Raw genomic sequence first — 26888 nt, 5'->3', positions numbered from 1 at the left:
GCTTCATAGCGTCGAGTTATATAATCTGGCCAATCTGTAAATGTGTTGTTTCAAAAGTTCTTTGGTCTGTTTTCAGTCATTTTCTTGATTTTTAGATGAGCCTTTTCTATTTAGCCATACTTGGAAACGTCTGCGACAAGTGAATCAGTGTTTTAAATAGAGCTGAAACAATTAGTCAGTTGAGAAAAACATAATCAGCCAAATATTTTGATAATTGATTAATTGTTTAAGTAATTTTTCAAGCTAAACTACCAAACATTTCCTGGTTTAACCTTCTTAATTGTGGAGATATCCTACTTTTCTTTGTCTTATGTGATAGTAAACTGAATATTTGAGTGTTAATTGGACCAAACAACCATTTTGAAGATGTTAACTTCGAAGCTGTGAATTTTTGATGGACATTTCCACTATTTACTACCATTTTATAGAGCTAACGATTAATTGAGGCTGTAATCAGTGGATTAATCAAGAAAGAAAATAATCATTAGTTGTAGCCTTAGATTCAAGGAAGTAGAATTACACTATATAGTCAAAATGAAATGTTGTGGACACTTGAGCAGTTCACCCATAGGGGATTATCACAGCAGAAAAAGGGGCCATCCCCAGATCAAAAGTAAACAAATGTATGTGGAGAGGGGGTGTCCACATACTTTCGACCGTATACTGTGTCTCAACTCTCAATTGTTTAAAGTAAAAATGTGATTTTAGAGCTGTTGTTTACTGAACAAGTCTCTACTAAATGACTTGTTGGTACTTTTTTGGCAGTGCAGGTGCTTGTAAAAGCAACTGTGGTCATTATAGTTAAATTATGGGACTGGGCTGCATCTGTAGAGAGCATGTTTAATATGATATTACCATGAGGCTTTACTTATTTAGGAGAGTGTGTGTAATAAAAAAGTTTTCTTTATTTTACTACGAATCCAAAACACAAGAACTACAGATTTGGTCTGAATTTAGACCAGACTTTTTTTAACATTTGTTTTACCATATAAAAATGATTATACCCTAGAAAGGCGTAATCTTTGAAACAAAAAACCAAATGTAAAATTTTCAGGAACTACAAAACATACTGCACTCAAGCTAGCTCAGGCTAGCCGGAGGGCAGTGACAGTTACCTGTAGTTTTAAAAAATACAATTATTAATGATGCTAAAACATCTTAATAATTGAGTTTGTATTGTCATTTAAATAAGGCAGTAGATAAATCAAACATAATGAGGAAAAAAGCAACACCTGTCCGGCTAAGCTAACTAGCCTAGCTTAGATCCAAACAGAGAGTGCAGTATCTGATTTTATGACTTTTTTCCGTTTTGTTGGGGAGGTTAAGATTTTAAAAAGCTGTCACACCTTCAAATTTCAAAACCTTTTTTCTAAATATCTGCATAAATAGTGACTTTATATTAGAATTTGCATGCATTGCACAGAACTGTTAATTATCAAATCACAGTGAAGGAAACATGTGTTAACGCCGGATAGTCGGACAAACATAATGATTTTGCAAAAGGTGGAACTGACAGTCATTTTTTATAATTGATTAATGTGTCAATTTTTTTTTTCCAACGCAAATCAATATGTCTGATCATGTTTTAAATGTCAAGAATAATGACAAACACCCATCAGGAGTTATCAGAGCTGAATGTAGTGTCCTCCAAGTGATTACTGAGTCTAACCAACAGTTAAGTAAGCATTAGTGATACTGGAGCAAGCAAATACCTTTCAAATGACTAAAATAAGTAATATATTATCTGAATTATCAACCAAGTTTGAATAAGCACAGGAACAGTTTACTTTTGAGAAATTTATCAGGGTAAATTTGACATAAACACACACCAGCATACTCTTACAGTATTCCTCAGCTTCTTTCTACGTCTTCTCCACGTGAACTTTTTGTCTTGTTGTGTCTTCTTTTTTGGATCCTCCCTCCTCCCCTCTCTGAGGCTTGCATGCCTCCTTCACATGATCCCCTGTCATGTCAAAAGCCTCGTAAACCCCGGTGTCCCGGCTCTGTCTCCTGACTGCACTTTACTTTCTCCGCAGGGCCAATGGCGTTCAGGAAGGCTCTGAAACGGACGGCGATCATAGGCGGCGGGGCGGTTGCCACAGTTTTTGGCCTGTCGCAGCTAGTTGAGTACAGAAAGGCGAAGGTAAGCTGATGAGAGACGATGTCCCCTCTCTGTTTGAGCTGCTAAACCAAATATTTCCTTTGTTTCTTGTTGCATGATTACAGTTTGCAAGAACTCCAGTTTTGCATAATTGTAAGAGAGAGAATTGTTTGACTGAAGGCATATTTTCTTAGACTTCTAAATGTCAGTATTTTGTACCCTTAACCGTAATGCCTTCTGCATTTGTATATTGCATATTTGAGAGTATATATTTGCCTAAAGAAAAGGTGTACTTAGCAGGGAGGGACTGCCTTTCAGGGCATGTCCTATCTAGATTTTGGAATGTGTTTGCTTTTGTCTCGATGCAGGCACCGGATCCTGACCTGCACGGCAGTTATTATATACAGTTATGAACATATTTTGTTGTACTGTCACGTTTGTTGTTTAAACTCTTACGGAACTGATCACCTCTAGGGTTTTCCCCCTTTCTGATCCTGTACAGTGTTCACTTGCTACAACTACTGTCATGACAAGATGACTATGTAATAAAATGTAATAGGTCAATCAAGGACAGCTTGTTCCATTAGCTCCATGAGGTGCGGCGGTTTTACTATTCAGCCTTTTAGAATTAACTAATAAAGTTAAATGTTGTCAGCAGAGGTTTTTGACCCTCCCCCTCCCCCATTTTGACTTCCAGGAAGTCTAAGGGGAGAGGTAGCACCTCTTACGGTTGCCTTGGTAACACAGCTATACATCACCCAGCTCCTAGCCCAATTTATTTTAGTTTGAGTATTGAAAAAACTGTGTTGGGAAGTCCTAGCATGCTTAAGTTAAGAATCATGTTTTTCTCAGATTATTGTGCTTACTGTATTTAAAATTATTTTTTTAATCTATTTGATATAAATTTTGTGTTTATCTAAAGGTTAAACTGACACATAAACCCCCAAACTCTCAACTCTGTAGACTACAGACTCCAAATAATGTTTAGTCACTGGTCAGTCCAGACGGACGACAACAAACACTTGAGGAATTCAGGTGCTTAGAGAACAAAAGGCAGGAGCACTGCTGGCGTTACCGTCTCACCTCCAAACTCGAATCATCTCCATGAACACTTAAGTAACCATGTGACCTGGCTTCATTTAAGATGGACAGGCAGCTGTGTTTCCCCTGACCTCTGACCTGACAAAGACCTATTTTTGGCATGCCACAAAACTACATACCAGACTTTATTTGACTGTACAACCTAATGTGAACTTTGTTTTGTGTCCTGGTGCGATAATGTCTTCTCTTGCCCATCGTCGTCCTCGCAACCAAGCATGGATTGGTAAGCAAGAAGTCAACCCTGATGAAATATAATTATTTTCACAATAGTTTGTAATCATGCATGCCTCTAATCCCAGTAATTGCAAACGCTGATGAGATGAATGTCCGTCTTCTCTCCTTTAGCAAGGGCTTATGGCTTGGAGAAGTTTTCAAGGCAGCGGCCGATTGGCTATTAGCATGGGCTTTGCTGTGCCATTCACTGACTTAACTTGATTACAGGGGGCACGCTGGCACTTAATTCTGTGGCGGTGTTTGTCTGTATGCATCATCAAAAATAGACAATGATTATATCACTGCCTTGTTTGCGGTTGCAGACCTAAATTACAAGCACTTGCTACTATTTGCAAGTCAAATGCCGGGGTGGCTTCAAAGCAGCTTGATGCAATCATTTAGCTCGAACTGCTAAATAGAAAAATGAATAAATATTTCATTAGAGGTGAAATCCCACATCCTCATATCAGAGAGGAGCTGTGTTTTTTACTGTAGTTGTGATTATTTCTTTAATTCTTTTGCTAATCAAACGGTGATGTTCAAAAGACTGGGATGTGGTTTATTTTGTGGGTTTTGCAAAGATAAGCAGCATGTTGAAGCAGGTGGTAACCCCCAGCCCTTTATTAACCTTATTATTACATCAAGAATATATTCTGGGTTATTCAGCAACACTTCACTTGGAAACTAAAGGCGATATGACATCATAAGCACATTATAACCTGACTTTCTGCTGAGAATAGCTGCAGCAAACCAATCTTGGATTTGAGATTGAAAGCTCATTCTTGGATTGATTGAAATACATTCCAACTGTGCTGTATTTGGTTGCCATGTCACTTCTAATGGTTAATTAAGTACAGTTACTTAATTTGCCTATTTTTCATTCTTATTTCAATCAGTTAATACAAATATATTTATATGGCACAATTTATGTAGATTTAAAAACATAAAATAGAATAAAAACAATACAGAATTTATGAATAAGAATAAAAACAACCTAAAAACTTGATTATTAAGTTATTAAATTAAATACATAATTAAAAAGCAGTTTAAACACTAAATTAAAAGCTAAGTTTTTAGCTGTTTTTTTAAAGGGCACTACTGTTTGATGTCTGCTGGAAAGCTGTTCCACAGTTTAGGGGCATAGATGGAAAAAGCTACATCTCCAGTATTTTGGTACTGGTAAGTATGGTGTTGAGAGAGTAGCTGGATATAAAGGCTCACGCAGGAATATATAGATTTAAAAGTTTGGTTAAATACAGTAGGCTGGGCCTAAGTCGTTTAAAGCTTTGTAAACCAATAAAAAAGACTTTAAAATTCATTCTAAAAGCTACAGAGAGGAAATGTTATGAAGTCAGAACTGGCGTGATGTGGTTTCTTCTTTTTCCTCTCTTCTTCTCATTCATACATGTTTCTTTCGGGAAAATTCAGAAAATGTAAAATTGGACTCATGTAAATGTAATATTTTAGGTTATAAATAAACTTTACATTTTATTAGATGGTCTATTTTACTGTAATTTTCAGAGCTGGACCAGTAAACCGTCTTAGCCTGTATATTAGCTCATATTAGCTTATAGCACATATTTTAATGCTATATAATAATGTCAGTGTTGTTCAGTTGCAGTTCAGAGTTGCTCCAAGATATGTGAGATAATTTAAAAGTGTCTCCATTACATAGTTTGTCCACCAGAAAAACACTCAGGTCGATTTTTCAACAGTAAAATGTTCCTATTCAGTGCATATCTTTGTCACAATTCTTAAAATAAACCAACAAGGACATCCTAGTGGTTTAGTGGTTACGATGCATCCCATGTAACCACATCACCCCTGGCTTCAGCCACGTACTTCTGTTTTATGGTGAACTCTGCTCGCTTTCCCATGCTTCCTCCCCCCATAAAAAACCCCCAAATGTAAGAGATTATTATCAAAAATGTTTCTCTCTGTCATGTGTTGTGGAATCGATCTCGAAAGTCCAGGATTGGTCGGGCTATTTTCGTTTTCTTTCATAATATCATGCGTCACAATTTCTTATGAAATCAAAACCACAATGAAAAACAGCCACTCAGACCTAACGCCCAACCTTTCATACATTATATTCTATCCATTAAAACAAAATAAAGCCTCTTATAAGCACGCATACAACTGAGTGTCTTATCTCATTACACACTCATGCCATAATGTATTGAAATGATTGCATGCGTTATATCACATGTAATCTTTTGAAGTGCTAAACACATTACACTGGCAGTGTGTTTGCATTGTGCTTATAATGTTTCAAAATGCCTCCAAGAAAAGTGTTGCTATGATTTTGAATTTTTGTATTGCTTAACATAGTATTTACTAATGATTTAACATAGAAATTAACATAGAACTTTGTTGTTTTGCACAAATAAAGTGTCAAATCAATTCAGGGACTGAATGTGAAGCTGTTTGAAGTTACAAAAAGGCAGCGTGCTCATTGTTTTGGTGTATATGTGTGTGTCTGTGTCACGTCCAGGCACGGTTATCCCATGTAGCAGCAGAAGCAGAGCTGAAGGTTCCCTTCGCGGACGAGTTTCCTTCTCGGCAGGCCCAGCTCGCCGCGCTGAAAAACACTGAGGAGTTTGATGTTCTGGTTGTCGGAGGAGGAGCCACGGGTGCAGGATGTGCCTTAGATGCTGTCACACGCAGTAAGCTCGCTGTCAACAGGTCCTATCTGCTTTCGAGTACAACACTCTCTTGGGATGTAGCAGCTTTCAGGCTCTATAATGTCCTTATTGAGTCATGATTGAGCATGAGACCCTTACAGTATGATTTACCTTTCAGTAGTTATCGAAATGTCAAACGCAAAGCTGTAATTTCCGCTTGGAATAGTCAGACATGTTCAGGTTTGTTCCTCCCTCTTCCCGGCTGAAGTTTTAGTGACTTGCTAAAGTAATCCAGATAGCTCTAAATTGATAAAAATGCAGATATGACACAGCTAGGTCACCTTCACGGCTTGCCCTGGGTTTTGCTTTTTAAGGCAACATACCGGCTGCCCTAATCATCTGATAGCTCATTGGGGCGGGACACACAGCCTGATAGTAAGCTCTGCAGATGAAAACTACTCACCCTCATCACCAAAAAACAATTCAATTCATATTTAGATTTACTGGTGACAATGTGTAATATTAGAATTAATATTGAACATTGATCAAAACAAAGGCAACAAAAGACAAGCCTGATTGTATCTCAGCTCTCTCTTCTATCAGTAAAACTAAGTATAATTATCAGGGTTAGTGCAGCAGGAAAACAGAAACAGTTGCTGCATTTCTGTTTTCTTTGTAAGACTTGTGGAAGACACGACGACCATTTGTCTGAGTCCCCTCTGACTTCTGAAACCAAACATACGCTCCTGGTTGAACAACCTCTAAATAATTTGAGCCTTTCTAACTTTTATATTTCTCAAACATAACAACAGCGTACTGTATATGAGTATTAAAGTATCCTCTGCTGTCTGTCCCAGACCTCAAGACTGCTCTTGTCGAGAGAAGTGATTTCTCTTCAGGAACGAGCAGCCGCAGTACCAAACTCATCCACGGTGGAGTGCGCTACCTCCAGAAGGCCATCATGCAGTTAGACTACGAACAGGTTCCTCTCCATCTTGTTATTTTTCATCTCTGTCTCCCTGATTTGTCGCACTTCCCTGTCATGATCTTTTTATTCCTCTTTCTTTTAAACAGTACATGATGGTGAAAGAGGCCCTGCACGAGCGAGCCAACCTCCTGGAGATTGCACCTCACCTGTCAGCGCCGCTACCCATCATGCTTCCTGTTTACAAGTAAATGAATTCAGTTGAATAAAATTAAATAAATGTAGATGAATATAGTTTCTCTCTCTTCATGGAATAATGTACAGAAGGAGCTGAAATTGTCAGAGCTGATTACTGTCTGACAATCAATTTTAAAGCCAGTACTCTGAAATTATTGTAGAATATTGTACCTGTTTATGCATCATAACTATTGCATATTAACTGACTGGTTGTGAGCAGGTCTTAGTGAATAAGGAGCCCTCTGGGCTTCCTCTAATATCTCACAGATGTAGGAGATATTTTTAGCCTTTGGATGTTATGTGAATACAGCCTCACTATCAGTGGACATGTGGTCTCTTCAATCTAGCCCTAATCACTGTGTTAATTCCCAAGATGGTGGCAGTTGCCTTATTACTGGGCAGGGATCAAGATGTACGACTTGGTGGCTGGGATCCAGTGCCTGAAGAGCAGCTACGTCCTCAGTAAGACGAAGGCCTTGGAGCTTTTCCCCATGCTGAAGAAGGACAAGTTGGTGGGAGCCATTGTCTACTATGACGGTGAGCGACTGCTTTGCTTTAAATCGGAGACACCGCCATGTGTGGACAGTCATCTAAAAAGCAGGCTTTGTTTGTTGATTCATTACTCTGTCATAATCTCTTTATTTTCTGTCAACATGTACAAAGCAGCCGAATCAGTGTTTTTGCCCTTTTACACTGTTTTCCCTTCTTGTTCCTTTCCAATACAATAAATTGAATCAGTTAGTGATGAAACATAACCATAAGAGAGTGATATAGCAGCAAAATTTAAAGCATGCTTCTGTTATTGAAATGTGAACTAAAAGCTGACAGTTTACAGGCCAGACACCCTGCGAAAAAGCTTGTTTTTTGTTTTCAAAATGCCTCGAGTCTACTGGAAAATAACTTTATGCTTTCTTAAAAAGCACACATTTTGAAAATATAAGGTAGTTTTGATTTATGATGTCTATTTTCATGTGATATAACATGCATTTAGAATTCAGTGCATTAAAGAGCACCTAGTATGGGAACAGTGCAAAAGTAAAATACAGAATTTTAATTGGTTTCATATTTAAAAATCCTGGTTCTGAATAAATGGTAATGCTATAAAACTTGGAGGCAGCAGTTCTCATAAATGAAAAATCTCTAGGTAGTGTAGAAGATTACACGCTGTTAAAATAGGCCTCAGATGCAAATCTTGCCCATGGCCTTCACATCTCCACTGGTCCCTAACAAAATGTGTTGACAGGCTGGTAGGATGCCCTCGTCCCTGTGGCATTAAAGGTTGCGTGTTCCCCGGATGGGTGCGGAGGGGAACCAACCATATGCTGAGTGTCCAGCTGAGTGTGAGGAGCTTCAGGCCGCAGGCTGCTTTTCCTTTCCGCCACTGAAAATAACAACTTTGTATCCGCGGGTGATGTGTCTGTTACTGTAGGCTTCACTGGGTATCAGCTCGTCACGTCCAATGACAACAGGCGGATGTGTTTTAGAAATGACGCGGCTTAGAGAGGCTTTTAATGGTCTCTTTTTTTTTATGGTATTCAGCAGCAAAATCTGCATATTGTTAGTGTGTGATGCATCTTTTTAAAGGATATAACTTAAACAATTTGGTTCCAAAATTAATTATCTACTAATTAATAATATAACTCTTATATTTACTACATATATCTTATATAACTCTTGTTTTGACTGTAATTTGTTTGTTTTTTTAATATAAATTCACAGCTGTACAGCACATTTTATAAGCAATTAGCTATCTTGAGAGATTAATTTGCATTTTGGCAGATGCTGTAACTTATATTCTATAGACATTGCGTACTGACTACAAAATAGTATTTTTTAAAACCATAACAAAAACCATTTTCACCCTCCAAACATAAAGCTAAATGTAAGTGTCCAATTTTAACTGGATTTACTGCAGACTGGAAAAAGGGAAGAGCATTTTCTTGGTGCAAAGCAGCATATGTTTGATTTCCACCCCCCCCCCCCGCCATCATCTGCTCTGAGGGGGCACAGGGCTGGGATGGTGGAGGGGTGGGGCGTCTTTTCTCCAATTATGCCGTCTGGAACAATCACACCCGTGACATTTCGAGATCTGACCTTCTCTCCCGGCGGTGTGGAGCGCAGAGGAGCATCGGCGGCGGGTCGGACCGGCTGAGAAACAGCTATTTCTCCCGTTGTCTTGGTTACTGCTGCTCCTGCCGCCACCAACAACAACAGCAGCAGCTCTTTTATTCTCTGTAGGAGCAGGACAGCAAATGTGTAGTCCAGATCCTCTCTTTTTGAATTGGCTGGATGGTATATCGGCTTATATCACAATTGCAGGTACAACAGACATGTAAATGCTACCAGAAACACTGATTATGCTCAGAAGCAGTAAACCCACAAACCAAAACAGAGCATCTGAGTAAGGGACGTTAGGACTGGTAAATGTTTGTATGTGAGAATATTAGAGGGATAAGAAATGAGTTAAGGAATAGCACAACCGTTGTTGAGAGGAAAATAAGTCATCCTTCCTTCTTATTTAAAATCCCTCCGTCAACCATCTCCATCTCTTCTGTCATTAAACACATATTTATTCACATTTGAGACGGTAATCTGGAACATTTATATATAACTGAACGTCTGTTTGCACACTACAAACCTGTAAAACTAGTTTTAGAAACAGCCTAAAACAGCAAAATGCAGACTAAGTTGATTCAGAGTCATTTAATACAATTATAATTGTGATATAACTTCAGAAAACAAAATCCAAAGCTCTTTTGATATGAAATGTACTCAGACTTCTTGATATTCATTTATATTTTACATTGACATTGTCAGCCTGCAGTTAATCATTAGCTTTTTCCGTGTTAAAGTGATGTTAGGAAATCTTTATTACTTCATAGATTGATCCATGTAGCACCTTTTTCTGTGATAAAAGGACACAATAGTGTTGATAGTTGGGTTGAATGTTTTCCTATCCTAATGTTTCTTTGTAATACAGTAATAATGATTTTGGAGGAACCGTTCTAAAGCAAGTTTTGCCCCCTCCTCCTCTTATTTCACTTCCATCCTTTCAGAAAGTCTCACACTTCTCTTTCTCCCCTGCAGGGCAGCACAATGACGCTCGTATGAACCTGGCCATCGCCCTCACAGCTGCCCGCTACGGCGCCGCCATCTCCAACTACACCGAGGTGGTTCACTTGCTGAAGACGAAAGACCCGCAGACTGGCAAGGAGAGGGTGTGCGGTGCCCACTGCAGGGACGTCATCACAGGTGAATCATGCAGGTTGTTTTTATATGAGTGTCTGTGAATCCCTGAACCAACACGTAGAGAGTCCCTCCCGTACATAAAAGTTTAGACCTTTGATCACCTCTGCAATCAAGTTTTATATTAAGTTTATGAGCAGAATTCATTTTAAGTCACTCTGGAGGGATCAGCTGAGTGCTGTTACATTATGAGCCAATTAGAAGGTTGACCAACTGTCATTTTAAAGGGGTAAAATAATTATAAATGCCTTTTTTGTATTTGTTTTTTGTTATTTTCAGGTATTTTATGCCTATTTTAATTGCAAATTTTTAATCATCAAGCAGCTAAAATGGTTTGTTTTCTTCTTCTTTTCAGTTATTAAATGTAAAATTCAGTTGAAATGTAAGCAAGACTTAGCTGATATACATTTATAAGCTGCTACTGTTCAGTTTTGAACTACCAAGACAGTGAGCCATGTGTTTCATTCACTCCGTCTTTCTCATCCTCCAAACTGTATCGATTAAAAAAACTACCAAAGACAGTTGAGTTCTCTCTGTTCTTACTGTAACACCAAAGGTGTTTAACCATCATTTACCCTTTACAGGAGAGGAATTTGACATTAAAGCCAAGTGTGTGATCAACGCCACTGGGCCATTCACAGACTCACTGAGGAAGATGGACAACCAGGAAAACACCAACATCTGCCAACCCAGCGCTGGTGTACACATCGTCATCCCCGGTTACTACAGGTACTTCGAAACACTCTCATTTATACATTTATATACAGCCAACCTCCTACCACACAGTGTATTTTTTTTACCAGTCACAAAACCAGTCAGAATAAACATTTAACTGGATAAACTGTGCAAGAAAAACCCCATCATTCTGCTCATTTTGCTGCATGTGTCATTTAAATGTATCAAAATAGGAACGCTGGTCTCATTTTCAGGCCTTTTTCCTGCTTTCCAACCTGCCTTTTTTTTTTACTCCTCCTCAGGTTTTTTGGTATTTCAAATGCATTAACTTGTAGATATTTATTCCTCCATGTTTTCTCATTCTTATGTGTAAATACTAAGCTGGCTAAATATTATCTGACCTATGCTTACATGCAAAGGACAATCTCCTCTGCTTAAGATACAGCGGAGCAATAGAGTGGTTTTGTTGAAGTCGGGGTTTTTTAAAGTTCAGCGAAGCTTATTGAGCGAAACCCGAGGGAGCGCGAGCCCTTTGAACAGCACCAGAAATGCCAACCACCTAATTCTCTTCCTCCCTTTCTCTCATCTTCCTCCTGCCTCTATCTGCCACCTCCCTCCTCTTCCTCTCCTTGTGTTTTCTCCTATTTTCCTCCTTTTTTACTCCTCACCTACTCAATTTGTCGCCCTCCTCCTCCTCACCCTTTTTTTTTTTTTCTCTTTTTTGTCTCCTCTACACCTCCTCTTCCTCACTACCCATTCATTCTTCTCTGATATGAACTGATTATCAACATGACACAGTAATAATATTAACGAAACCCCTTCTGTTAATACACTTATAATAACAATAATAAATCCTCTTCCTGCCTTTTCTTTCCCACAGCCCTGACAATATGGGTTTGCTGGATCCGGCGACAAGCGACGGGCGTGTCATCTTCTTCCTGCCCTGGCAGAAGATGACCATCGCCGGGACGACCGACACGCCCACCAGCGTGACAGCCCACCCCATCCCGGGGGAGGACGACATCAACTTCATCCTGAGTGAGGTGCGCAACTACCTCAGCCCTGATGTAGAAGGTACTTGGAGTCCCCTTTTGTTTGATTTTGAGGAGCGTGCAGTCACTTAGAGGATTCTCTAAGTGTTTTTAGACAATGTTGTTCTTTTGAGTTCCTATTTTTTCTACTTTTTCTTCCTTTTTTTTTGTTTTTCTAACCATGCTGCTAAGTACTATTTCAGAAAATCCTTCCTGTTGCACCATAGGATTTTTTTTTTTGTGCCAGAGGCAGAGTGTGTGGAAAAGCAAAGTCTAAAAACAAACATAAACTAAAGTAAAATTAAGTTTGCTTGTATAGTCAAATATCACATATTACAGTGTGAGAAGAAATTCAAGGAGAGATCCCCCCTTTATACTGTTATATTGAGTCAGTGTTGTTTTGGATATCTGTATTTTTTATATCATGTATTGTATGTGCATATATGGTTTTATGACTCACGCAATTAGGATCAGCAAGTTGTTAAAATATCAATTAGTTTGAACAGTTAGTAGAGATGTAAAGGCTGCATCTAATGATTATTTTCTTGATTAATTGATTATTCATGTAGTTCATAAAATGTCAAATTCCCAGAGCCCATGACTAATCTGATCATAGTCCAAAACCCAAAGATAATTGTTTTTTATTATCATAGAGAAGCATGAAAACCAGAAAATATTCATATTTGGGAAGTCATTTTTGCTCAAAAATAGCTTGAACCAATTACTTGATTATCAAAATTGTTGCCAATTAATTTTCTTAATCGACTAATGGTTGTAGCTCTGGTACAATGAGATTATTACCCAGCATTAGGGTAAATTACAGTCTGTTCAACACTAATGTATCCCAGTGAATAATTTCAATATCAGCTCTTTCACATCATTCTAACTCCAAGTTACCAAGAACCACCATTATTCTGGTTAAGCATAAATGTATGGATCTACAGTGGGGTCCACATTGAAAATGAACTGTTTCTAGGTCGGCAATCACATTTGTCAAATTTCGTTGAGTTTTATCCCTTCCATTGAAGTGTTCAGATGACACTCAGGTGGATTTGATCTTCTCATGAGAGGCTCGTTCAAGTGACTCAACTTGCAGCCAGTGTTTCACCTGTTATAAATATGGCTGTGCCTCAAGTTTCCAGCAAAGAAGTCAAAGTGTTACTCTAAACAAAGAGGGGCTGGACTGAAGGTTTCTAAGAGGGCAGTGCTTGGAACTCTGAAACGCTTTGCAGAAACTGGATCAGTTGTATCCAAAGCACGATCAGGTAGACCAAAAGTGACCACACCATCAGAAGATCAATACATCAAGCTTAGTTCCCTGAGAGATAGAAAAACAACTTCATCACACATACAGAATTTGCTAAATAAAGAACACAAGACTCCAATCAGTGAAAGTACTGTCAAAAGAAGGCTGTCTTGTAGTGGTCTCAGAGGACGAGCAGGAGTTTCTAAACCACTTCTCAACAGGGGAAACAAGGCCAAACGCTTGGGGTGGGCTAAGAAACACCGGCATTTCACAGCGAATGACTGGAAAAAAGTCAGAGTTCAATCCAAGTTTGAGATTTATGGCAGTAACAGAGGGGTGTATGTAAGGAGAGGAATGCAGTGTATCAAACCAACAGTGAAACATGATGGTGGGATTATTCAAGTCTCGGGGTGTTTTGTCTGCTCTGAAGTTGGACGCCTGCACCGAATTGACTCCACCGTGACCAAGGAGAAGTAGCACTCCATTCTTCAGAGACATGCTAAACCCTCTGGTTTGCATCTTTGTGGAGAAGGATTCATGCTGCACCAGGATAATGACCCCAAACACGCCTCAAAGCTTTGCAAGAACTACTTGAAGACCAAAGAAGACCAAAGAAGTCCTGACTGTCATGGACTTTCCATTGAACATTTATGGGGGCACTTGAAGACTGAGAAAGCCGAGCACTCTGTGACATCACAAGAAGCTCTTTGGAACATTGTCAAATCATGCTGGGATAACATGGGTCATCAGGTTTTGCACAAATTTGTGGAGTCCATGCGAGCTCATGCTGTCATTAAAGAAAAAAGGGGGAAATACCAAATTCTAGATGTTACTTACTACTTTTCACTCAAATTGTAAAGCTGATATTATCATTTGTAATGAAAAAATTGTATTACATTTGAAACAAATGCAAAATAGTCACTTTAAAGGGTCTACAGAAGTCCATGCTTGTGTCCAGAGAGTAAAAACCTTATCTCTTGATGTAAAAGGAAATATTGTCCTACACTGAAAATCTTTCTACAGAATGAATGAAGTTCTATCTTTTCTCATTATTTTGTCTTATTAAGGAAATACTTGGTATTCAAAGTGAAGTATCTTGGTTAGTTTGCGTCCAACCAAATGAAATGTATTTCTGTTGCCTGCAGTGCGTCGAGGAGACGTGTTGGCAGCATGGAGCGGTATCCGTCCCCTGGTGACGGACCCCAACTCTAAAGACACTCAGTCCATCTGCAGGAACCACATCGTCAGTGTCAGTGACAGCGGACTGGTCACCATTGCTGGTCAGTTGGTTTTTGCGCGTGTTTGAATATTTGAGAAGTAGCTGATGTGTCATATCTTTTAATCAGTCATAAATTTTGTGTGTGCGTCCAGGTGGGAAGTGGACTACCTACAGATCCATGGCTGAAGAGACCCTGGATGCAGCCATCAAATCACACGGACTCAAAGCCGAGCCTTGCAAGACCGTGGGTCTGATGCTGGAGGGGGCTAAGGGCTGGACGCCGACGCTCTACATCCGCCTGGTGCAGGACTACGGCTTGGAAAATGAGGTATGACACATTTATACATGATGAAAATGATTAAGTGGATGTTTTTACACAGTCAGTAGATTTGAGTTTTAGTGTATTTGTCAAGCACAAATAACTTGCTGATTAAGTAACATCTGAACTGAAGTGAGGTAACAGGAGGAAGTACAGTAAGTTCTTCCACTGACAGAAACAAATACGTTGCAGTTTCAATTAGAATCAGCCCTTTTCCTTCTTGAATCAACATGACTTCTGTTTTAACTGTGACCTGAGCTTGAATGATGATTAAAACATGAATTTTCATTGAGTTCTCTGTTAAGTTGCTTCATAGCTTCAACCATTTTTTTTTGAGGAACAAAACAATTCCTCTTCTTCTCTTCATCTTTATCCGTTTTTTGTGTTAATGTGACTCACCTACAGTCGGGCCAGCTCCTAAATGTCACAGCACAAACCAGTCCTGACCTGCCATGTTCAGTACTGTTTATACTTTTACCATAAATTCTCAAATAGTGGCCTTTATTTACCTCAACTGCTGAAAGAGCTAGACCTTTTATTTTACCAACCCTGTATTCGGATCTGTTTTAACTGGCTGTTGATGCTGTTTGCTGCTTGTACAAACTAGACACTTTGTCCAAGTTTATATCTGTTTTCTTGATTAATTCAAGTCAAATGTACATTTCCACTGCTTAAACTGTTTCCTCTTTTCAACAGAAATGCTATTTTCATTTACTAATTAATTCTAATTGCTTCTCCAAGCGGTGTTTTAAGCTGCTGTCGCACAGATGTTTCACATGCAGATGTTGAAAAGCTTTCCAGTGACTCCATCCCTTTTTCCTGGTATAGTTTTAATATGAAACACGTGCAGGACGTTTTATTGACAGTAGTTTAACTTAGCTCGAAAAGACGGCAAAGTAATTAGTGAATGAAAATAGTGTTTTTGTGAAATAGAAACTAAAAACTGCTGATTTTTTTTGTTGTACTGATGGATTTCATTCTCTAGAAATACACCTACTATCTGATGAAGTTCAGACAGATTAAAACATCATAAACTAACAAATATTCCATCCTGTTTTTCTTATTTTTATTTAAGTTGTGCTCTAGAAATGCACGTTATCCTCAGTGTAAAATGAATGATATTCATATTCATTTTTTGTCTTTCCAGTTAGCTAATTTCCTCTCTGAAAAACTGATATATTGTCTTTGACTCGGTCCATTTAGATTGAACTCCTAAAGGTGCTGGTGAAGTTATTTCTCTGTTCTGTACTGTACATTTTCAGCACAGTGAAGTAGACCCTTAACTACTGTACCAGCTGTACAGAGGACCAGATATTACACCCACACACACACACACACACACTCATCTACAAACAAACCTGTAAAAGCAGCATGCTCGCATCGACACATTCGCAGCCTTCACCAGCAGCGGTGCAGCTGACATTAAAGCGGCTGCCGTAACAATGCTGACATTTCTACTACACAAAAGACTGGACACACACATTGTATGCTGTACAATTTATCAATGGCATTAAGTAAGGGCACATTGATTTACATCAGCCACACGTCATCTTTCCAATAATTAGCCTGTGCGTTTTCATTAAATCCAATAGAACATTGTTTCCTGAAGAAAAAGTACTCCTGCAGCAAGTGCCTACAGTATACTTACTCCTCATTAGAGGCGTTCTGAACCGGCTCCGCTGTTCTCGCGAATATTCCTAAAAGGTCACTGTTGATATTTGGACAGCGTTTGCCCTTTCACATGATCGGCAAGCCAACGATCTGAATAGCAAATAGCCCTCTTGCGTTCTGTAAACATGTGACACCTCATTGACAAAGTGGCGCTAACGCTTATCGTTTAGCTCCAATGAGATGAAATCGATCATGTGAATACCAGGAGCTGCCACAACAGTCTGCATTGTTCAACCTGTTGTGTTGGTGAATGTGTGCTTCAGACTTTAGGGCATCAAACTCATTACAATCCAGATATGTTCATTTTAAGAGCAACAGGAAGTTCATGGCCAAATATTAGCTTTTATTTTACCTTTTCATCTGTTACAGTTGTTAATGATTTATAATTTGGAGAATGCACATACAGCAAGTTTCATTGACAAAAGTTTTGTAGAGTTCAGTGATTTGTTCTCAAAAAAAAAGACTTTTATTTGAATGAAGGACGTGTCAAAACCAAATGCAGATTAACTTAGGAATCTGTAGTATTAGGAGATGGAAAAAGATTTGACTCTACATGATTTCCTCAGGGGATTTGTGGTAAGCCACCTGGCTCTTGACACATCCTGTCTTGTGAACAAGGTAGTAGATGATGCTGTAAACAAAAGCCACACTCATTAAAAAATATTGCAGTTGCTGTGTGAAATAGCACATCTGCTCTTCTTTTCCTTAAAACTTAATGTGTGTGTGTTTATGTTTGGTTTTAAGGCGAATTGGCCCGCCTTCTGCTCCTCTGTAAAATAATAAAACACTGTGGGAAACTCCGGTACTCTCTTTGTTTTGAGAGAATAGAATTTGCTGTTTACTCATTGATGAGCCAAGATGAAATAACTTGTCAAAAAAAGGAGGTTGTAAAGGTGTTTTATGACCATTTATATGATGTTCATCTCTTTTTTTTTATCAATTAAGAGTAAATATTATGTATTGCTCTCATGTATACCCGCTATTGATAGTGGTTTATATTTCTCTTATCCAATTTATGGATCATAAATTCTGCTATATGAAGTTTTGCAGCTGTTTACTTAAAACTGACTGTACTGTACTGTACTGTCTTTTTCTCTGTGCACAGGTCGCTCAGCATCTGGCCTCAACGTACGGAGCAAAGGCGTTTGATGTCGCCAAGATGGCTCTGGTCACCGGGCAGAGATGGCCAATCGTAGGGAAAAGACTGGTGTCAGAGTTTCCTTACATTGAGGGCGAGGTAAACAATAGTCTTTCACCGAGGTTGAAGAGAAACAAATGCCCCTTTTCACTCTGAAATGATGCGTCTCCTCTCTCAGGTGCTGTATGCGATCAAGGAGTACGCCTGCACGGCCATCGACGTCATCGCCCGGCGAACACGCCTGGGCTTCCTGAACGTGCAGGCAGCGGACGAAGCCCTGCCACGTATCGTGCAGATCATGGGGAAAGAGCTGGACTGGAGTCAGGAGCGGAAGACGGTACAATTTTAGGACTACTAATCATTTTATAAACACATGGTGATGGAAAACCAAGGTTTTTCTCGGAGCAAGTAGTTATTTTATGGAGTTTTATTGCACAGTTTGGTGTCATATTTTTCCTTGCCCCAGAAAACCTGTTGAGTTTACATAATGCTTTAATGCCTGCTGGGTTTTGAAGTATACAATGGAGAGGTCCACACCCTTTATCCCTTTAGAGGGCGAGCTCTCTGTGTGTATGTACGTGTGTGTACAGTATGAAAGAGATCAGGCGACGTGTGTAGTTAACGTGTGCATGAAAACTGAACTCTCACCTAATTTGAGCCCTCATTGTTAACCAGTTCAGGACGAATCACATGTCATTCAGCAGCCCCGTAGAATAACCCATAAACAAGTCAGTCAGGTGTACGACAAGTCATAAAAATAACTGAAAACATCTGCTAATCGAGTGAATAAATTAAACTAATTTACTTGTTTTACTAAAGTTTTAAATGATGTATAACAGCTGGTTGTAATTATCCAAATTATCTTGTCTTCTTTTGAGTTATTCTTGTTTTCTCTTGTTTTGTATTTTGATTTATTTACTGTATACGTGATCTTTTTGTAGAGGATAACAGCACAGTACCCCTCTTTTTTATTTCTCCCAGTCTTTTCTGTCAGTTTTTTTTAATCAAACTCAAAAAAATGATTCTTGTTAAGGCTCATTACAGTCTGCAATATCACAAAAAAGCTGATTTCTGACTCCTGTTCTTCCTCTCAGGCGGAGCTGGAAGCCGCTAAGAAGTTTTTATACCACGAGATGGGCTACAGGTCGCGCTCCGAGCAGCTGACCAAGACGTCTGAGATAAACCTGGACTACCAGGAAGTAGTCAGGTAATTATTACACTTCCTTTTAAAGAACATTGTACTCCACAGTTCCTGTGAGTAAGTTGGCGGTTTGTCCAGCCATTACTGCGGTACAAAAATGAGCAGTAAACATATAATAATAACTAAAGTGAGATTTTATTTAGACAAATTATTACTTTAATGTTTATTTGTCCTTCAGTTAAAGCAGCTGTTGGATTATTACTGGTTATCAGGTCTTATTTTTCCTAAATGCTGTTAACTGTTGTTTATCTGGTTGACAGGTACAAGAAACGCTTCCATAAGTTTGACAAAGAGAGCAAAGGATTCATCACCACTGTCGACGTCCAGCAGGTTTTGGAAGTGAGTTTCTCTCTCAGTTTTGCTCTCTTCCATCACTTTCTTTCTTCTCTTCTTGTCTTTCTTTCAGCCTCTCTGTCATCTCTGTTCACCTGTCTTCATTATGTTATTGATCCTCGGTCTTGTTTTTTCTTCTCTGCAGAGCATCAATGTCCACATTGATGAAAATGCGCTCCATGAAATCCTTAATGAGGTGGACCTCAACAAGAACGGACAAATTGAAATTGATGAATTCCTGCAGGTATGTAATATTCAGACAGAGATGTCAGACATCTAATAACTGATCATTTCCCATTTTAATTTCAGCCAATAACAATATTTTTCAAAGTATTTTAATATTTCAGTTTTCTACAAAAGTTGGAAGATTACCTGTAAAATGTATAAAACAAGTTGATTTTTAATATCTGCTCCCTTCAGTCATCACACCAGTTTTTACTTTAAGGAATAAGTAAAGAGATGTAGTTGAAGTAATGTTATCTATTTCTAATAAGCTGACATGGAAGCATGGAAATCTGAGATCAAACTAAAAATCTAATTTTTATGTATGACTAAGTGCTAAAAACCTTTTCTTTTCCTAAAATAGACACCAGTGAGATTATATCAGCTTGTTTTCAATAGAAATAAACCTTTTTAAGTCATTTTCTAGAAATGAATAAGGCACTGCACAAGAACCAAGAGAAATGAAACTTGATTTTTTGATTCAAACAGTGGAAACGGGCTGAAATATTCTCACTGCACTGACAATGTTTCACTAGTTTTAAGAAAATAACACCTTAAGGACTCAATGACAATCAAAACAGACTTTTAAAAAGAAGGAATATTTTGCAGTGAAGACAAATCCAAGAAAGAAAGAATCCAAAAACGGCAGTAAAAGTAACGTTATGCACTGCGGTACGTGTGTGTGGCTTCGTCTGATGAGGGCGTCCATTAATGCCTAACACTCCTGTCAGAGCCTGCCCTCCTCAAACCAGCAGAACAAACATGCTGGATAATAGAAGCTCGGGGGAACGCATCGCTATTTCGCCACCTTTGTTTGCCATTTTAATTTTTTTCCCCCCCGTTTCTACCCTTTTTTTAAGGTTCCAATTTGTAGGACTATTGATATTTATGGATACGTGTCTTTATATTGTGGATATTTATTTACAGTCTGAGGTAAAAGTGACAGTAAAAGCATCTAAGAGTCAAACCGATCAAGAGAGAAATCATTCTCTTGTCTGCTGTATTCTGTTGTTTTTAGTTTTATTTCCTAGATAAATACAACATATTCCTCCTCGTACCTTCCACAGAGTCTTAACTGGTCATTAAAGCTGGAACACAAATGATCTCCCAGTTTAAAAAAAAGTCATTTGTTCACCTGAGATGTGAGAACAGTGGATATCCGCCCTGCAAACAGAAGGTGTAGAGTCTTGACTCCACAACCAGCAGGTTCCACCAGATGAAGCTAATTAGAAATGAGAATCTCTGTCAGCGACTTCCGTAATGAGGGCTGAAGTGCGTCTGGGTCTCCCGTTGTCCGTCCGCCCGCTAAATTACTTTCTCACTTGAGTCCAGAAAAGAGTCGTTATGGGAGAGCTTGATGACATTTGATGATTTAGTCTTCATTAGCACATCTGGCTTCTCGGCTGTGCGGTGACTTCCGGAGCCGAAGAAACAAGCTCGTCATACACATTTTTAGTCAGCGTATCTTTAAACGAGAACCCTTTTTTGTTGTTGTTGTTGTCCCCCCATGTAACAAAATATGTTTCTGTCTGTCAGTAAAATATGACGGAGTTAATCATCCATGTCATGTTTGTTTGTGCTTGTATGTATATCTGACCTGCACATGGACAACTAACAGCTAGTAACTGATATAATCTTACTGTAACTCGCATGATCCCTACAACAAAACATGTTACCGACTACAAAACACTCAAAACTTTTATAAGTCAGGTTGTATATTTTATTTTATTGTCATTACTTTCATGAAAAGACCAAAACCAGAGACTTGATCCGACTAACAAGTATTGTTAATGTATCAAAAGCCTGATATAGTATCTTATTCCTCTTTGCTGTAGAGCTCCACTGTTCAAAACACATCCTCTTCATCACTGTGAACACATACACCGTCCTGCTGCCAGAAATACTCACCAGAGCACCGAATATGTATTAATCCATGGTAGAAAATAGCCCCCTCCTTTATTTATTTTATGTAGCTTCTATTGAGGTTGTAAACCTGTTTTGCAAGGGAGACTTGGTCTGGACAAAATATTACAAAGTCAAGCAACGGATAACATAAAAAAACAGATAATGATACTAAAATGAGGCTCAGAGTAGGCTAAGAGTCAGTGACAGTGAGCTTTAACCGAAGTGCTGGTTTGTTGGTCAAACAGCGTCTGAAACCTCGTCCCACCGCACCTTTCTGATGTTGACATTCGGGGGGCCTGCATCAGACAAGTAGCCATGTGAACAGCTGAGTGTGACACTAAGAAGGTCTTCTAGGAAAGATTGTTCAAAAGCGTTCAGGGCAGACTCAGGCCCTGAATTTTGACCTGCAGGGAGCATTTGTACATAGATTCACCTCAAGTTTTGGAACTCTGATCAGGTTTAACATAAACATCTGACATTATAACAGTATAGAAATGACAGGAAATCACCGTCTCCTTTAAGTCCTCACTAATAACGAATAGATTAGTGCCACAGACAGAGTAGGGATGTCTAAAAGTATTGAGAGACAGACTAACACATTGTTGGTTTTTGGTGTTTTCATGGGATTTAACAAGAAGAAAAATACAAAATAACGCCAGCCTTATCCGTTTAAAAACTGTTAGATTCACTCTTGAACCCAACACAGTTTTTCTCTTGATCTCCTGCCAGAATCTGATTCGGTCAATCAGACAAATTCAAAGAATCTTACTTGAAAGGGGATGGAAATAACAATGTGCTATTTGCAGCACCGCTTGCTAATAAAATGGCTCGATATCCATGTAAAACATCTCGCCTTGTCCGGCTTTAACACATAAAAAAAGACAGTTGGTGTTGGTTTCATTTTCTACCTCTCGAACTCGGGGACGTGACGGTGATCGGACAGCTCTAGAACCTTTCACTGGGTGGCAGCGTGGTATTTTCATCGTTGTAGCAGATAATTACTTCTACCTTAACCACTACCTTGGAAAAGCAGCTCCGTTGTCACCGAGCCCTCGTCCGTTTGACAAGTTAACCTTTCCCGCTGTATGCAACACACCATGTACCATGTTCTCTGCCATTTCCTGTGTAGCTGATGAGCGCGGTGAAGAAGGGACAAGTGTCGGACAGCCGTCTGGCCATTCTGATGAAAACGGCGGAGGAAACTCTGGATATGAGAGGGCCTGTGACGGTGGACCGCAGCGGGGGCGGAGTCTGAGCCGGAGAATATCAGGGATGCCAAGAAAACCTTCAGCTACAGTTTGTTTTTTGTTTTTTTTTTAAGGTGGTGATGACAAAAAAAAAAAAATGTCTCATGCAAATGACGTTATTTGAATGACAATAATGCAATCAAGGACGCGGCGGGATGAATTTGGCCAAATCAAGTGCAGATCAGCATCACTCCTGAGTGTGTTTTGGGTGAAATAGTATCTAATGATTGACTGAGATTTGTTTTTCACAAAGTCAGACTGTAGGTCTGTCTGTGTTTGTCTGTGTTTGTGTGTGTTTGTGTGTATGTTTTGTCTTTTGTCCTGATCAGTTTTCAACATCTGGTGCCTCTGATATTACACAGCACACAAAGTATCTGTTTTATACTGTCTTTTAAACAAAACCTTCAATATTTTAATCATCACATGATCTTTGTAGTCTCTTCAACACTCCTTTTTTTAAAACTTTGCTTACGTTCATTTGTAACATTATCGACACTGATTGTTGTGTAAATACTGTCCTCAATGCGATGCAGCTTATTCAAATGGCAACTGATTATTTGGTTATGCTTTATTTTACAGGTCCATAATTTTATAACAGTTTCTTAGAAAATTTCCTGGAAATGTGGTGCTAATTTTAGGGAAAATAGAGACAATTAGCACGTTTCTATTTAACTAAACGTAATTGCTAACATAACCAAAAGAGTCAAAAGTAACTTTTATTTGTTTACAGTATTTAAATGCAAACTGCAACATATTGTAAAAATTATTTGGTATGAAAAAGAAGCTTCGTACACTTTGATCACTCAAATCAAGCAGCGACAACTCATCATGTTCATCTTCATTTAATGAATTTGCACTTTTATCATGAAATAGCAAATGGCCTACACAAGTTAGAATAAAAATAAAAGAGAAGATGTGGAAACTGAAAACACAACATCAGTAATTTGGCGTTTCTGAAAGCCTCCGACATTCATCACTATGATTATAGCTGTCTGAACAATTGCACTTATTTCCAGAAAACTTCCTTGAAAATTATTAAGAAATCACAGAACCCTTAAAATAAAGCATTACCAAGCATTTTAATGTGTTGTTTCTGATCTTAGCACGTTACAAGCTCTAGTCAGGTAATATTTAACGACTCTTAAGGCACTCTGAGATGTTTCTCAAGCACTTCTATGCTGCCTGTTCTCAGCCCGGAAGAGTTATTATAGAGTATATTTTAGGGTGAAAGTTGCTCTGGGATTATCTTACAGCTTGAAGGCGCACATCTTCTTGTCTACTGTGTGTTTTTTTTCCATCTATTGCACTACAAGCAAACTACTGATACTGAGGTTTACATGACAAGGTTTCCAGCTTTAGCGTTACTGTTGCTTTTAAATCACAGCTTTTGTTCTCTTCTGTCCATATATATTTTTAAAAATTATTTATTCCTTTTTCTCTTTGTATATATACACGACTACATTTAAGGAGATTATAGATTTAAATATATTGCAAAGGGAAGTGTAAAAACAGGATATGTGTGAGTTATTTTTATTAAGTGGAATTGCATGCTACATATTAACCCTATTCTCTAAATGATGTAAACAACTTAGTCTTTTATTTCTGCACTTGTGGTCGAGAGTGAGATCATAAATGCTGTATTAACGCACACCATTATGTCAGCGGAAAAACTGATGTAATCCTGCATGCTGTTAGATGATGTTTTATGTGACAAAGATAAGATTTTAATCCTGCATGGACATTTATCTTCACATCATAGCATGCTTTATGTTCAGCGTTTGGTGATTTTTAGGGGTTGAATGGAAATGAATGTATGATATGTGCCTTGATGTGCCTAGAATATGACACTCAACCATTTGCCCTCTTATTCACAACTCCACATGTTTTACAAATACAGGAAATAATGTTGAGAATGAAGATATTTATATATCTGTTATTACATAAGGAATAGTATTTAAACTCTACCGTATATTTCACTGTGTAAAAACGGGGGCCTGTTGCAAAGGTCGAGCCGCCATGTTGGAGGAATTTGACTGAAATGGGACTGAAATGGGCCAAGACTGGTATTTTTAGTTTGGTTATTTGACGTGTGTGTCAGTTAAAAAGGACACATATTTCATTTTTTAGGGCTGGGTATCGAACACCAATGTTTTTTGACTGAAAGCTGGCGTCATATTTTTTAACTTCTTCACTGTTTCTTTGATTAGATCGATCCTGATTTAGATAAAAATGTTGCCAGTTTCAGGCTTTTTTATTCTGACAAATTCAAGACAACATTGAAAGGTCCCATGTGGAGTTTTAGACCACTAGTGGCCATATGGAGCCATGTTTTTATTTTGTTTGTATTGCGTTTACTCGATCAATGAATTCACATCGTGCTGATAGTTTCACACTATTCCACTGATTTACAGTTGGTACCAAATTTATTTGAAGACCCATACAGATTTAAAATAGTTACAATCATTAAGGATTAAATCACAAAAAAAAGCCAAAAAGCCTCATTTCCATTGTGGAAACAAAGGCAGATCAGAAGACGAAGGCTGCAAGCTGTTTTAAAAATCGCCTTCGCAAATGTTTTTTGATGAAGGAAATACTTTTGTTAGGCCTCACATATATATAAGTTTTGGCGAGAAAAAAACAAATTTAAACATAAAAGTCTCCACAAGGTTCCTTTAACATTAAAGGACTTGGGCCTCTTTAATTAAATGGATTACAGGTGATATTCTTCTAAGTATCAAAAAAGTCAAGAAGTCAAAATATGTGTATTGTCGATGCTGAAACTCAGGTATCATGTTGAAACCAGTATCAAAAAATGATACCTAGTCCTATTATTTAGATTTTGTGTACTGTGCCAGTTTAGAAAACCATTTGAAACAGCAGTCAGACCATTATAAACACTAAAATTCCTCAAGAGTCCCATATAATGAAATGGGTTTTTTTTTTAAATGATGGAAAGTGTATTTTTTTTATTCCTCCAACGCAGCGGTGCGTCCATCCTCGCTCTTCCTCCTCACAGGCCCCTGTTGAAGGTTTTATATTGTGAAAGACAGTGTGTGTGTGTGTGTGTGTGTGTGTGATTGTGTGCAGACTGTACTTCTTTATTGCCTTCATATTTTGATTTACATTTAGTACTAATTCAGTTCAGGTATTGACACTTTCTTTGGACTTTCTTATGCAGTGAACAGAATCATTCCATACTTTAGGTTTCCCTCCCATGAACCAACACTGTAACTGTTATTGAAGTGTGTGTATCAGTGTGTCGTCACTCCGGGGTTCGGCTACAATACCTTGACAACTGAGGACTTCAAACTGCCAATGCCGGCCCATCAAGAATAGCTTATGGGCAGCACAACTTAAATCCACATCCTGATGTTTGATTGTCTTCTTCGGATGAAATTACAGCTTTATCCAGGCTCAAAGAGAATCATATTCCTTTTTTTTTTCCACCAAAACTGTAAGAATACTGTGTCAGTCTTCAGGAGAAAAAAAAAACAACGCAATTATCTAATTAAATGTATCTGGTTGCTTGCAAAGCTTTGTGGGGTTTTTGTGTTTCTTCTGTGAACATAATTCATACTGGGCGTCCATATGGGTGAGAGAATGGATATGACAGCCTGTGAATGGGGGAAAAAAAAAACCTGGACGATATGAAAAGGTCTCTTTTAAAATTTTATTTGCTTTTTAATTGGATGTTAATTCAGGTCAGAAGACTGTAAAATGTAACTTTTCAAAATCCAGATGATAACATAAAGTCGTCACTTATTTCTAGTGCTGAAATTAGTTAATTCTTATACTCATAGTCAATTAAAAGACAATTAATCACCTTTTTTGATATTTTATTGTCCTTGAATTCATCAAGTAAAGAAGGCAAACATCTGTGAGTTCCAGCTTCTGAAAATGTGACAATTTGCTGCTTTTCTCTTTTTTATATCATAGTAAATTGAGTAATTTGGGGTTTTGGACTGTTGGTTGGACAAAACGAGTAATTTGAAGGCATCACCTTGGACTGTGGAAAGGGCGTTTTTCACACTTTTCATTTTGACATAATTTAATAGAGTAATTTGAAAAATGTTTGCCAAATTATACTGAAATTATATGCTTATTGATTTGTTATACAACTGCAATGTGTGTGACTTTTTTTTTACATAGATTAATATCTGTAAGATGAAGGTTTAGTTAGTTCTCAAATAGTTTGATTAATGGAATAGTACATAACCTCCTGCATAAAACCATG

General features: G+C 38.3%; 1 protein-coding gene across 2 annotated transcripts in view; it reads left to right on the top strand.

Annotated features, from left to right (window-relative positions):
* Positions 1–26187, top strand: part of gpd2 (glycerol-3-phosphate dehydrogenase 2 (mitochondrial)) — a 28593-nt gene extending 2406 nt beyond the window's left edge. The window contains exons 2-17 of one of the 2 annotated variants that reach the window (XM_067582949.1): positions 2037–2143; positions 5910–6081; positions 6897–7021; positions 7114–7211; positions 7575–7738; positions 10289–10453; positions 11032–11176; positions 12003–12196; positions 14545–14679; positions 14771–14946; positions 17714–17845; positions 17925–18083; positions 18841–18953; positions 19208–19286; positions 19426–19524; positions 22537–26187. In XM_067582949.1, the coding sequence (XP_067439050.1) occupies positions 2042–2143; positions 5910–6081; positions 6897–7021; positions 7114–7211; positions 7575–7738; positions 10289–10453; positions 11032–11176; positions 12003–12196; positions 14545–14679; positions 14771–14946; positions 17714–17845; positions 17925–18083; positions 18841–18953; positions 19208–19286; positions 19426–19524; positions 22537–22662 (2184 nt within the window). In that variant the 5' untranslated portion in view covers positions 2037–2041 and the 3' untranslated portion in view covers positions 22663–26187. Of the gene's footprint in view, positions 1–2036; positions 2144–2999; positions 3426–5909; positions 6082–6896; positions 7022–7113; positions 7212–7574; positions 7739–10288; positions 10454–11031; positions 11177–12002; positions 12197–14544; positions 14680–14770; positions 14947–17713; positions 17846–17924; positions 18084–18840; positions 18954–19207; positions 19287–19425; positions 19525–22536 lie in introns of those variants that run through there. The other variant, XM_067582948.1, reaches the window with a different exon arrangement.
* Positions 26188–26888: the final 701 nt, after the last annotated feature.

This window comes from Thunnus thynnus, chromosome 24 (assembly GCF_963924715.1).
Source record: "Thunnus thynnus chromosome 24, fThuThy2.1, whole genome shotgun sequence".
NCBI classification, from domain to species: domain Eukaryota; kingdom Metazoa; phylum Chordata; class Actinopteri; order Scombriformes; family Scombridae; genus Thunnus; species Thunnus thynnus.
The sequence above is the reverse complement of the archived record's forward strand: the minus strand, read 5'-3'. Positions and strand labels throughout refer to the sequence as shown.